Source organism: Cyprinodon tularosa, unplaced genomic scaffold (assembly GCF_016077235.1).
Source record: "Cyprinodon tularosa strain WSP-4 unplaced genomic scaffold, ASM1607723v1 ctg583, whole genome shotgun sequence".
Taxonomy (NCBI): Eukaryota; Metazoa; Chordata; class Actinopteri; order Cyprinodontiformes; family Cyprinodontidae; genus Cyprinodon; species Cyprinodon tularosa.
In genome coordinates, this window is record NW_024039322.1 from 560,101 (window position 1) to 574,104 (window position 14,004).

The window sequence follows — 14,004 nt, forward strand, 5'->3', positions numbered from 1 at the left end:
ACAACACGGCATCAATGTCTGTTCCTTGCAACGGTTGCCTCTGGCAACGCTTGCTTGAAACACCCCTCCACCAATCACAGAACCAGATCTTGAAGATCAGCGAGTCACAGCGCGCGTTCGTTACTGTTGAGACCCGTCCGGCTCCTCAGACAGAAGTTGGGATTTTTTTCCGGAGTCATGGGGCCAAAATGACCAGGAACGCCTAAACCTTTACAGAGTTCCTCATTTTTATTGGACTCTTGAACCTGTTCTCGGGCTAAATATCACGGTTTAAACTACAGGATGAAAACGAGAGGTTCACCATCAGCTCCGCCACCGGTTCACGTCCACGTAGCGGAGAGCACGCCTGTCCATGTTCATATGAAGAGGAGTCCCAGCAGATCTCCACAGGTTACTGCTTACTAGAAAGAAACCGTAATACCCTCTGGAAAGAGTTTATAACTCTTACGAAAAGCCTTCTAAATGTTTTAATTTTAAAATCTTGTCTGAAGTGGAATTCAAGTACTGTAATGTTACATTACACAACAGATGCAGACAGACATCACTAGGATTGTTAAGCCTCAAATGATTCATACCCAGATTTACAGTAGATATAAAAACACTTTTTATGCACACATATTTTTCTGACAGGAAATAAGTGCAAAAAGAAAGAAAAACTATGTTAAGTTTATTTTTCCTTTTTCAGTAATCAACAAGATGATCTAAATTGGCATTTTAATGCTTTCTCAATAGCAAAGATCTTAAAGGCCTCTTTACAATTACCCTAATGTTTGGGTACCTCCACATACTACAGGAGGGGAGTGGCAGCCTAAGGGTTCGGGCATAGATCTTGGAATCCTGAGGTGCTGAGTTGGAGCCCCACTCCCACAGTCTGCCACTCAGGCTCTCTGAGCTCGGCCCTTAACCCCACACTGCTCCCTGGGCGCTGCACAATGGCAGCCCACTGCTCCCTAAGGGATGGGTTAAATGAAGAGGTAAATTTCTCCAAAGTGAGATCAATAAACTTCTATTACTATTACTTCTTGTCAGACTGAAAATGAGGCTCTTGCAATTAATAGGAGGAACATATTGAGAAAATTAAAAGAATAATTGTTCAATTAAAAGCATAACAGAAATTCTTAAAAACTTTTATTTTTGGATTTTAGGTGAGAGATGATCAGCTGAGGGGAGATGGAGGCAAACCAAAGATCCGGACGCCTTGGATTCCACCAGGAAGAAACTCTTGCAGACAGGATTTGGGTTCCTACAAGCCTCAGGTGTCTATATAGTGTTTATGTTATACTAACCTGTGGATGAAGGTTTTAAATCTGAGGACTGAGATGATCCTCAGAGAACGTTGACTTTGATGGATAATTTTTCCATACATCCTTTATCACATCTTACAGATGCCCTTCACTCCAGGACCAACTGGAGTATTTGCTGAGTAAAAACGCAGTCTTTGTCACATCTGACCAAGGCTCAGTGGAGTTTAGCAAACTTCACCTGTTTACGTTTGTGGTGGTTGGAAAGAAAAGACTGTTTCCTTTCAAGCCTCCTGAACAACCCTTTGCCATGTAGATAGTATTGCTTTAGGGTTAAACCCTGAAGGCATTTCATGATGCTCTAGAGCACATATGTCAAAGTCAAGGCCCGGATCCGGCCTGCAAATTGTTTATTCACGGCCCCCTGGATTATATTTAATTACTATTAGAACCGGCCCACAGACCACTGCCACTTGTGCACACTGCTGTGGGGGATGTAGTGTTGGTGCAGTTGTGTCGCACGGCCAACACAACATTCCCAGGGGAAAACATGATTGTGTTTTTCTTTTCTTTTTATTTTTTTTTTTGTGTTTTGCATGCTTGGGTTGTTTTTGCTTTTGCTTTTCCCCCTTTAACAATCCAAGCCTGGCTGAAGTCAGTTGTCTAAGGAGGCGGACTGCAGTGAGGGGCGGATGGGATCTGCACAATACTCTGATGGAGACAGGCGCTACTTACAGGTGCGGACCTCTGCCCTGACTATGCCGTCTAGGCACCTCCCCGTATTCTGTGCCTGGTGCGTGGATCCCACCTGCCCCTCGCACTGCAGCGTGTCCGTCTCAATCACCTGCAGGATCAGCTCCCCACTCCTTCCATCCATGCCAAACCCTTTTATTTTGGCTTCAATCAGCCTTTGCTGACACCTGCGCGCAGCATTTGCGCAGGCAGTCAGTGCACTCTGCCTCCTTAGACAACCGGCTTCAGCCCAGTTGGCTTGGATTGCTAAAGGGGGGAAATCAAAAGCTAAAACAATCCAAACATAATTTATAATGCATGCATTTTCATTTATGTATTTATCTTAATAATTTTATTAAAATGATAAAAGTTATTGATAATATTTATATTCATATTTATTTATATTCAAATGTCATTTTTCCTGATATCACAGCCCTAGAGGGAAAAATGCATGTTGAAGACCTAATAAGACAGATCAATGTCCCCAGTGTTATTCATTTAACACGCATGGAAAACAAGGTTTTAACACTGAAATCAGGCCCTACTGAATATATGAAAGTTCTCAGATCTACGTCGACAATAGAATCCAGAATATCTGTGATGTTTGCTTTTTTTTGTCATTTGTTTAGAAAAGCAGAACGCAGCTTCAGTCAGACGATGGGATCAGGAATCAGCGAGATGAAGAGGAGCAGGATGAAGACCGGCACAGAGTTTCTAAAAACCTCACTATGCTGCTGGGGGAACATGGCAGCTTGTAAGTATCTCCTTATTCCCTGAAAAAAAAAAGATGATAGTTCTTATTTGTCCCTGAAAATGTCCTTTTGTGATCAAAAGTCTTTATGTGTTGGATCTAGAATTCTTTAATATTCTCTTACAAACAGCTTAAACTACACATAATTGGGCTCTGTCTGCTAATTATTTAACTCCTGAACTTGGTTTGTAGCAGTGGTGTAGTCTATGTGATACGCGGGTATACGCTGTATACCCACTAGAAAAGGTGGACTTTCCCACTTAAAAACATATTAAAACTACTTTATTCCCACTGATCACAGCAAATATAGCTGCAAGGCAAAGAAAGGATATAGCAGGGAGCCTGAAAACCTTAAACCACTGATCACTTGCATGCAAACCATTCCATGTAGCACAGCGGAGTGTGAAAGAGGGTTCAGCTTAATGAACAATATCTGTACAGATAAAAGATCTTCTCTGTTGTTGTCAAATATAAGTCATCTCATGATGATCAGTATAAATGGGCCTCCTGTTAATCTTCTTAAACCTAGGAAGTATGTGACAACATGGTTAAGAAACCACCGCTCTGCAACAGAAACAAGAAGACAAGTGAAACATAAGAAGCCTCAAATCAAACATGTCTGGAACATTTTATAGACACAGTTTATACCTGCATAGTACTTCTGTACTTACATGTAGTACTTGATACTTAAGCATGTTTTGTTGTACTGTTTTATAGATTCTACGTCTTTTCAATACAAAGCCAACTGTAGTACAGTTTGTTGTTCATTGATTCAAATGTAAGCAACAGAGAAATTAAGCAATGTTAAATATGCTTAAAAAAAAAAAAAGGTCAATTACATTGCACTTACGGGCGTGCTTATTTCTAAGCACTGTATACTCACTACAATAATGTAGACTACACCACTGGTTTTTAGATATGTTTTCGGGGGTGTCAGAGTAAAGAAAGCTGCATCTAAACAGGTGGTAGTTGCGTGCAAACACAATTGTGAAGTATTATGTGTCACACTACCTTAAAAATCCTTGTAAAATACTTTCAAGTGTGAAAAAGCAACAGGGAATATGTCCTATGGCGTATTAGCAACCCTTTGGATAACGAGAGAGGAATGGCATAGAACAGGGGTGACCAATTAAAAATCAGCAGTGTCCAAATGAAGAAAATCAACATCCAGTAAATCCCTTTTTTTTCCCATCACAGTGTTTTTATCACTGCTGCTTACCTTTATCAAGGCTGCACTTTAAAAAATGTAAAAGTCTAGAGAGCTGTACTAAATTTTGTGTGTACAAAATGACAAAATAAAATCTGTCTAAAGTCTCTAAGTCTAATTAAAGGTGTGGAGACATTTTTAATTATAATCTGTATCTTTAAACAGAATGCATCACTGAAATAAAATTAGGTTTTTATGCATCCATGTCATACATTGAAATTTTAAATAAAAAATATATTAAAAAAAAGAAAATTTTTCCAATTTAAAACAACAATCATTCAGTTTGGTATATAGAAAATTTCCTGATTCACATATTTTTTTAAACACCTGAACTGACCAGTTTTTCTTTTTCTTATGTCTTAATGAGAGCAGTGGGCTTTATGCTGCCCTGCAAGGCTTTAAACCTGGGTTTGAATGGAGACTAAGCCATTCTAAAGCACATATCAAGGTGCTCATTTTGAGCCTGGATCCATGTTTATTTTTGATTCTGTTCTTGGTGGAGAATCCTGCCTCACAGCAGCAGGTTGAGCCAAACACTCTAAATGTTCAGGGTCATCTTTGAGCACGCCATTTCACTTTTCTTTCACCATTTCACTGCGGTTCTTCCAGCAGTCCACACTTTCTCTGCTCTCTTTTTCTCATCGTCTTCTCCTTCTTTCCCATCGCCCGGCTTGCAGCAGGTTTGCCTGCTGTGTCTTAAAGTAGCAGCAGCAGCAACCCAGACTGACAGCAGCTCATTGGCTAATTTGGATCACATGTGGCCTGGTCCCACAAGTGAAGTTAGACACTGTCGTCGGACAACATGCAGTATTTATAAATGTTTTAAATCAGGTTGGGTCCGGATTAGCCAGAAGAAGGGTCCGGATTCGGACCCTGGTCCACTAATCCGGGACCTCTGGCATAGAGGATAAGAAATAATGTGGCCAAGTAGGAGTAAATGTTCAGAAAAAAACAAACACCTGTCAAGAATGGTTTCACATATTTACGAGAAAAACCTGTACTATCTTTGATGATCATGATTAATGCATTTGAAATTTAAAAAAGGAAGATTTTATATGATTATAGCATAAATGTGAAATATTAAAGCAGCATTGTGGAGTTTTCTAATGATGCTGCCATGTGGGCAAAGCATAGAACTGCAGCACTTTTCTGATTGTTCTTGTGGCGTGCGCTTGACTTGAAAAGGGTTTTTTTTGTGTTTTTTTTACTTCACCTTACCATTGCCATCAATGTCTGAGTTAAGTTGGATGCTGTCGCGTCTGTGTATCCACAAAACCCTTCTTGTGTATGACGCTTTGACTGTCTGTCGAAGCACGAATTGTCAGTCTGCTCATCAAACAATGTTTTAGTCATAATGAAATAGTCTCAGAAATTAGAAAAAAGCTAAACGGTTCTCTAAGATTGAGGAATTCTATCCTCTAATTTCTAACTTTATGACCTATATCAGAGTAACCACTGTTTTTCTTGTACAAATATGAAACAGTCTTTTGGAAACGTGCTACTTTGTGGCCACTATGTATTTCTTCTTTACTTTATTCACTGGTGGATAGAAATACCTTTGCAAGGCACTGAATCCCCTCTACATCCTCCTGCTTTAGCTTTGTTTCACGTTTTCTCCACAACATTCAGCCTGATCTGTTTTAATTCAGCCAGTTACTCTCAGTGGAGATCTACACATGTCCAGCTCTGCTACCTGACTCTCAGTTAAAGCAACCGTCTCCAAATCGTGCATCATAGCGGGTGTTACTATCTTCTTCTCTGCATGGTTACTGTTGACAGTTGAGCCCAGGTTCCCCACCACCTCCAAGACTTTTTTCACCTTTCTCCCTCTATGAATTCATCCCTTCATCTGTTGGCTTTCATTCTTCTTCTCTTCAGGGTGCACATTCATTACTTTAATCTCTCTCCCACCTGCTCTCCGCTTTCGCTCCAGTTCTATAAGGACTCTAGCCAGTCCATCACCTCTCCAACCAAGAAGGAACTCAGAACCAATGCTTCATGCTATCCTTCCTCTCCTCATCTGTAATTCTCTCCTCTCACCCCCATCTCCCTCATCTCTTTCCCTCAGTCCATTCCAAGGACTGACAGTTTAACTCATTTAGATCGATCATATTTACAGATCAGAGTCCCATGATCAACAAAGAGAGACAGACGTGCTCCTGAGGGCGCTGGTAGAGGTAGAAATCGACGGTGTAGCTGTAGCCAATCAGCTGACAGCTCTGAAGGAAACCATTGATGGCCTTACTAAGGTAGGCTTTACTCCTAAACTAACCAAAGGACTGCAACCTGCTGCACAGAACCTCACAAAAAAGGGCTGTGGCTTCGTGAAAGTCGGGAAAACTGTATTGGTTTCGGTTTGAACGCGTCAGGTCTGCCTCTTTATCATCTTTATCCTCCAGGAGCGGCGTCTGTCAAAGCTTCACGCAGCCTCACTGGGACGGCAGCAGGAGCTGCTGCTGGAAAAAATCGAAATGTTTGACAAAACAAACCACAGCCTTCGAGACCTCCTCAGGGACTGGAGCGATTCAGAGGTATGAGAAGCAGAGACCCAGCAGAGTGGAAGTCTGCCCAGAATATTCCATTCTGACTGGTCAGGGGCTCCATGGACACTTAGAATATCTTAAAACTACGTTTCTATAGTAAAATCAAGCATGTTTGTTTCTTTTTCTTCCCTTTCTTTCACAATCTAAAGGTTTTTGCTTCAAATTTAACCCTTCGCTGTAGCCTGTCTTAGAAACTAAAATCTGTTAAGTTTTCTGTGGGCTTTATGAAGCTGGACTCACATCACTTATTTCTACTTATTTTTGTTTCTAAGTATATAAAGATTAGGTTAGATCTTTTTAAATCACTGTATTTTTTCAGAACTGATGTTGGTTTTATATAAAAGATTAAATGTTGCAAGAAAGTGTGGATGTTTTTTTTGTTTGTTTTTTACAGAGGACTCTGATGTGGTCGACAGAGAAAGACGCCCTGAAGAAGAAGTTGGCTGACAGTGAAGCAGAAAACATGGTGAGTGATGAACGTCTCCTCCTCTCATTTTTTCTTTCTCCTGTCTGATCGTGTGACTTCTTGCTTTCCAGAGACTTTTCACTAAACTCTCCAACAAGGAGAAGGAGGCTTCACAGCTGGCTGAGCACCTGGACTTTGAAAAGGTTTGGAACGTCAAAGTTAGCTGGTTTTGGTTTCGCCTCCAGAAGCTCTACTTTATTTCCTATAATTGCGTAAAGGTGTGTGGAAATCACCAGGCAGCCTCTGCTTCTGTTGATCCAGGACAGCATGAAGACAACAGAGGAGCTGTCAAGGATTCTGGAGTCGACCCGCAAACATCTGGAGTCTCAGCTGAACCAGGCTGAGGCAGAAAAGGCCCACCTGGCTGCTCAGATCCAGGTCAGAGTTTACATCCGAGGAATTTTAACCTAAAGCTTTTAAGTCAAAATCTGTTTTTTCTTTTATTATTATAATTTTTTTTCCATCAACTTATCATTAAGACCATGATTTTGATGGATAACAATAATCGTTTCAAAGAAATAGTAGTAAGCTACATTGTAGCCGTAGCCGCCCTGGGGCTGACTGACAGAAGCGCAGCTGCCATACACTGGTGCCACTGACCACCATCGGTAGATAATGCAGGTGAAGTGTCTTGTCCAAGGATACAATGACACTGAAAGCCGGAGCCAGGGCTTGAACCGTCAACCCTTTGATTTCAGGGCAAACTCCTACATCTGACACCATTGTCGCCCTAGGAGGTGATGTAGGTGATCCGGTCTAAATCAGCTTTAAATCTTATATGAATATACCTACAAACACTCTCTGTTTCTTACGGAAGCCAAGAGCGGCCGTGTCCCTTTTTCCACTGTGGTTTTCTTGAGAAAACAAGTTAATTTTCTCATTATCTTAAGATAACAAAAGCCTTTTTCTCGTCATAACGAGATGATTGGTGTATGTTAAAACTGATTACATCCTTCAATACCACAACAGCGGGAGATGACTTATAAGTCGTAGCAGCCAATGTGAAATTGAACAAGATGACGTTGTTGGTTTGATGATTTGCTTCCACTTCTGATTCATAAGCAATTAGACCTATGCCTCCGGCGCCTTAGCATCTGGTGTTACGCCTGTAACAGGTATAAGATGCATTAACCCCCAAAATGAGTCCAGATTAAAGTTTTTCATTAAAAAAGCAGAGTTGTTTCTACTGTAACCCATGCAATCCAATTATCCACCACAACCTGACAATCAATGAAAAGAAATAGGAAACTGAAAAACGTATTATTTGTGCACAAGCGGTACCCCGATTGCACACTATGGTTACCGTAAGCCTGGATCCAGCCTCGTTCATTACTCATACAGGTTAATCATCTCGTTATCTCAAGAAATCAATAACTGTTTTCTCCTGATAGTGAGATAATTATCTTATTATCTTGAGAAAACAATTAATGGTTTAACCGTGATAACGAGATAGTTATGTCATTATCTCGAGAAAGCAAAGGAAAAAAAAAAAAGTCGAGTATGACCGCTCTCGGCTTCCGTAGTTTCTAAAGATGCCACCGCTTAGTCATACTGCCTGTGTGGAAAGGGTTTCCCATAAATGCAGATTCTGTTTTTTATCCTGTTTGCACCACAATAGAGACCGTGTTGCTTTGAAACGTTTCAAATCGTCCTGTTTTTCAGGGAAAACAGAGTCCATTGTGGTGTACACAAAACGTAGAAAACGTGTAAACAGAACCTCAGATATGGTGGTCCGTGATCTGTTGAATGGCTGCAAAAGAAAGGCCCAAATCATCAGCCCTCCTCCGCTGTGCTTTAGACCTGGACATGCAGTAGATTAGGTTCTTGGAATTTTCCCTTCTAGTCTTTCCAAACAAAGCATGTCTGACTTTTTCTGATTGTTCGCTCATAAAATTTAACCTTCCACCTGCTAACTGAGGCCCTTTTTGTCATTTTTCTGAGCATTTCCACTCTATCCTGGGACGTCCACTCCTGGGAGAATCAGCAACTGTTTTAAACCTCTTCAAACTCTTTTCAAATCGATGCTAAGCAACAGTTAGCTGTGTCCGCCAAAGCAGAACGTTAGCAGCTTTCTGATAGGAGAACGGTGCACTAACATGTCAGCTTGTTGCTTCTCCTATCCACCCTGTTTGTGAGGAAGAGGATGCATCAGAGTCAGGAGCAGCAGCGGGAGGAGCTCCGGATTCTGCAGGAGGAGCTTCAGGCTCTGAGGGAGCAGAGGGGGGAAGAGGAGGCGCAGAAGAGGGAGGATCGAGAGGAGCTGGCCCTGACCACGCAGCGCGCCGAACAAGCCGAGGAGACGGCAAGACAACTGGCAGAGAAAGTTCAGGAGAAGGTCAGAAAAGACTTAAATTAAACACGGGATGAAAGGACTTGTTATGGAGTCGGTTTTCCCATTTTAATAGCAAATGAGAGAAGTATTGATTTAGCAAAAGAATAAGATTGAGTCAAAATGTTTAATATTTTCTCAGCTCTATGACATTGTTCTGCAGCCTTTACAGGTTTATGTTTTAAATTCCATGTTATTAACTAGAATTTCTACTGTAAATAGTTGAAAAGATATGGGTGAAAAGTGTTTTTAAAGTTTTATCAGCAGGTAATCATCCCGTCCATCTCTCCTATTAGCAGATAAAAATAATTGCACTTAAAGGGAAAGTCCTGATGTTTACAGTTTGATCCAATGAACAGTCTGAGTCAGAACCACTGAGGACTGTAGAGATGATGGTGAACATTTGGAGAACTCCACCCTCGTCATCCTCAGAGACACTAAGTCTGCTGAGGACCGCTTCCTGTCCTGTGTCCGTCCATCTCTATCGGTAAACAGGACAGGACCAAACTACCACAAACAATCGGATCTGCAGAGACGATCATCAGGGCTGAGCTTCCCTCCATGCAGGACCTGTCTGGTTTAGAGTCAGGGGTAACATCTCTGCAGACGCCACACATGCTGGACATTAGCATAAACCGGCCGCCGCAGGCTGTCCGAGTGTTCAGAGCCAATGAAGGCATATTTACGTTGTTTATGTCTTTTCACCTCAATAAAACAGATTTTATATTGCTATGTTTGAAACATCCTTATAGAGTTTAAAGTGGAACCAAAGTTATATTCCTGGTTTGTACCCTCCGTGTACACTTGGAAGCTTTAATCGTTTAATGGAGCCAACAGTTCAGGGATGTTATTAGGAAGAAAAAAAACTGGAAACAGGATCTAAACATAAACCTCTGTTCTGCCTTAAAGGAGGCGCAGCTGTCTCAGGCTCTGTCCACGTCCAGCGACTGGTGCCTGCGCCACTCGAAGGAAGCAGCTGGGAAACGGCAGCTGGAGGAAGAAATCTCTGACCTCAAATGGTGAGCAAAGACCAAACACTTATTTTCCTGAAGAAGAATCCCACTGGCTGGTTTTTGCGTTCCAGCTGTATCACTTATTAATTTGATTGTTTCGCATAAGTATGTGAATGAGTTTATATATAGGGAGTCAGAGTTTGCGTCGTTCGGAGGCTGATGGATGCCGCTGTGCAAAGCTACGTTTAGGAGAAAGGGAGGCTGATCTGTTTGTGGCATTAGGCTGAATAACACCCCTTCTTTATCAGGAGGATCGCTGAGCTGAACTCCCGGCTTCGCTCGGCAGAGGAGAAGAGTCGAGCAGAGAGGGAGGAGCTCAGAAATCAGCTTCACCAAATGAGCGCTGAGAGCGCCTCCACGAAGCTGGAAAACCAAACGCTCAGGGTAGGTTGGCCGTAAGGAGCAGGAAACCTTCGATGAATAGACCGACGTTCTTTATTCTGCTCATTCATCCTGATCAGAGCGAGCTGACGTCGTCTGAGGGGAAATTCAGACGACTTCATTCTGAGGCTCGTCAGCTGAAGTCATCGGTCAAAAAGTCTGAAATCCTGGTGGAGAAATACAAGAAGAAGGTACTTTCGCCCTCACATCTGCCCTGCAGATCATCCAAACATGGAGGGAAAACAGTCTTTGTCTTTGGTTGGTTCCTGTACAGGTCCAGCAGGCCCGTCTGGAGGCAGAGGAGCACTGTCTGAGGCTAGAGGTGACACAGAAGGAGGCACGGGAGCTGAAGGAGAGCCTGGAGAAGGAGAAGGAGCAGATGAGACGGGAGCTGCTGAACCGGATCCAGGAGCTTGAGGCTTTGCCAGAGAGGCTGAGGAGGACGGAACAGCAGCTCCGAGACACACAGGAGGAGGCTGACGTCCAGGAGAGGAGGAAGATGGATCATCAGGCTGCCCTGTCTGACGTCAGACTCAAGGTTTGAGACAAACATCCTCTAACCTGCCTGGTTCCAGGCTCTAATGTTCCATTCGGATCCATTTGTTCCACCTTTAGACTTACTGAGTCAGCAGAACATCCTTTTAGCCTTGTCAGGTCTGTGTGTGAACAGGGAGGCCTCTTAACACTCAGGCTTTGTGTTTGTGTGCAGGTGGAGCAGCAAGGGGCTCAGCTGCAAACATTTCAGCAGAGGAATCTGCTGTTGCAGGAGGAAAACAACGTCCTGAAGGAGAAAATTAACAACCTAGAGAGGTATGCCTCACCACCCCCCTAAGAAACATTATTAGTCCTGCAGCAGCAGGAGATGGTTTGATGCCTCTGTGCCTCCATCTCTGAATGTCTCCCATTCCTCTGCACAGATTTTAGTGGTGAAAAGAAAACAAAAAAAGAATTAAATCTGTTTGTTCATAAAAAAAGAAATCATTTAACATCTTATTCCAGGATATAACAGTAAAGTTATACGTTATAAACTATGTGTTTTAGATATAAGGAGGCGAGAGCAGAATAAAAACTGCTCTTAATCTAGAACTGAGAATTTATTTCCCTGTGTGTTGTAAAAGCTGAAGCTTGCATGTTGATTGTAGGAAGCTGGAGGATATGAATGCAGAAAACCGAACTACGTCTCAAACTCTGAGCCTGAAGGAAGGAAACATCCGCAGCCTTCAGCAGCAGCTGGAGGAGAAAACCCGCGAGTGCAGCGTGGTGTCCAGGCAGCTGCAGCAAGCTCTGGACGACGCTCAGAGACAGGTTGGAAACAGAAAACTTATTTTCCTCTCTTAATGATTCCTCCTCTTTAGGTTAAAATACGCCACCATTTGGTAGAAAGATGTTTCCTTAAAGGTGTATCTGTTTACCGTTCCATCCTCTTCCTTTTTTATGTCAGTGGTCCTATAACTTCTTACCATATTGGAAGAAATAAAACAAGTAAAAACTGCTGACTGGCCAAAATAAAAAAAATAATTAAGGGTTCTAATTTTATTCAATGTGTTTAATTTCCCTTTAGGATGAATTTAGTTCAATTTTTTTCAATAAAACATATAAAATATTTGGATTTATTTAAAGAAAGCGGTAAATAATTGTTCAGGCAAGTCTTACCAAAATTTTTCCTATAATAAAAGGGCTTAATAAAAAAAAAAATCATGTCTATTCTGTAAAATATAGACATGGCTGTGTTTATTTATTATTTGTTTATTTAGGTCCTGCAGCACAGAAAGTCTGCTTCAGTAAAAGCCGCTCGATAGATGGGATCCTTTTTATTTTGGGGTTAGAAGGGAAAGCATAGACCATGATTACTAAAAAAGGGAATATTATGCATTATGCTATTTTATACAGATTATAAGTTTGGTAATTTTACTGACTTCTGCCTGCAGGTGGACAACAGCATGCACAGGGTTCTGGCCAAAGAGAAGGCGTCCCAGTCCAAAGTGCTGGAGCTGCAGAGCCAGCTGAGCCGAGCCAAATCAGAGCTGAGTCAGGTGCAGCGAAGCAAGGAGGATGTATGTGTCTCTTCCCCTCGTCCTGGTCTGTCTCCAACCTTCAGCCGGATTAAAATGTGTTTTTCTGTCTCTAGATGGAGCGTCGCTTTCAGACCCAGCTTCACAACATGAAGGAGCGGCTGGACCAGTCGGATTCTACAAACCGCAGCTTGCAGAACTATGTTCAGTTTCTGAAGACCTCATATGGAAACGTCTTTGGTGAATCTCAGCTCTCCAGCTGAGAAGAATTGATCCATTTCCAGAACTCTCCTATGGCGTAAATTGTAGGACATCCGAAGGTCTCAGGAAATTTGTTGTTTCAGGAAATGAAAGTTATTTTTGCCAAATAAGTGAAATATGTACAGACCAACTGTGCAGAAATTTAAGTTTAACAAAGCTACATTCTTGCCTAAAAACATCCAACATCCCTCTATTTCCCATTGTTCCCTGCGGGTCCAAGCGGATTGGACAGGAATGGCGGACGATGGTGGTAACATTTTATTCCAGAGTCCAGAAAACTTTTCTAGGCACCCGAAATTTTATTTGTATTTATTTTTTGTCTAAGGAGAACTAAGGATGTCCTAAAACCTACACCGTACTCTAAAGCACAGATGTTCCATTAATTAAGGAGTCACTCACACTGTTTTAAAATAAAAAGGTCTGAACCTCATTTATTACTTTTTCAGCATTCTTGTAGAAGTAAAAACCTTTCAGAAAAAAGAATTTTGTAACCTGTTTTTTTATCGCATTGTTTGTTTAACTTGAAATATGAACTTTCATTAGTATATATTTACAGATTATAGCAAGGCTGTCATTAATTAAAATCACTCTTAAAGATTTTCTGTCTTTTTTTTATTTAAATATTTTTATCTTTGGATTGTTAACATGGTGACAGTCCCCTTTGGGTGCGATGTATGTACATTTTTATATTTAGGAACCTTCTTAGAAGTATAAACTCTGTGATCTTCACATTTTGAACAATGGTGAAATTATTGAGTTTGTTCTTTTGGTTTTATTTGTGACTTTGGCCAAATCTATGTGTTATGTTCTATTTTCTTTGTTTAATTGTTTTTTTAGTTCACATATTACCAGCAATATTTTTTAAAAAGGAAAGGGATACATCATTTATAAAATGATAACACATAAACAGCTAAAAGTGAGGCATATTTTTTCTACTACAATTTATAATCTGTCTGACCAGTAAAGGAAGCTATGAATAGTTGCATGTAATTAAATATATTGCATTTGTTTATATAATTTTCCAAAAAGGTTTGTTTATATCTCTTTATATTGCCATAATACTCGGTA

General features: G+C 41.3%; 1 protein-coding gene across 1 annotated transcript; it reads left to right on the forward strand.

Moving 5' to 3' along the window:
* Positions 1-101: 101 nt before the first annotated feature.
* On the forward strand, positions 102-13,674 carry LOC119797451 (outer dense fiber protein 2-like). The gene is made up of 17 exons (XM_038306520.1): positions 102-390; positions 1,146-1,256; positions 2,603-2,727; positions 6,051-6,180; positions 6,331-6,462; positions 6,869-6,940; positions 7,012-7,083; positions 7,202-7,318; positions 9,081-9,275; positions 10,179-10,288; positions 10,531-10,666; positions 10,744-10,854; positions 10,938-11,201; positions 11,373-11,473; positions 11,806-11,968; positions 12,592-12,717; positions 12,792-13,674. Exons 1-17 carry the CDS (start codon positions 283-285, stop codon positions 12,936-12,938), a joined length of 2,220 nt encoding a protein of 739 aa, XP_038162448.1. The 5' UTR covers positions 102-282; the 3' UTR covers positions 12,939-13,674.
* The last annotated feature ends 330 nt before the right edge of the window (positions 13,675-14,004 follow it).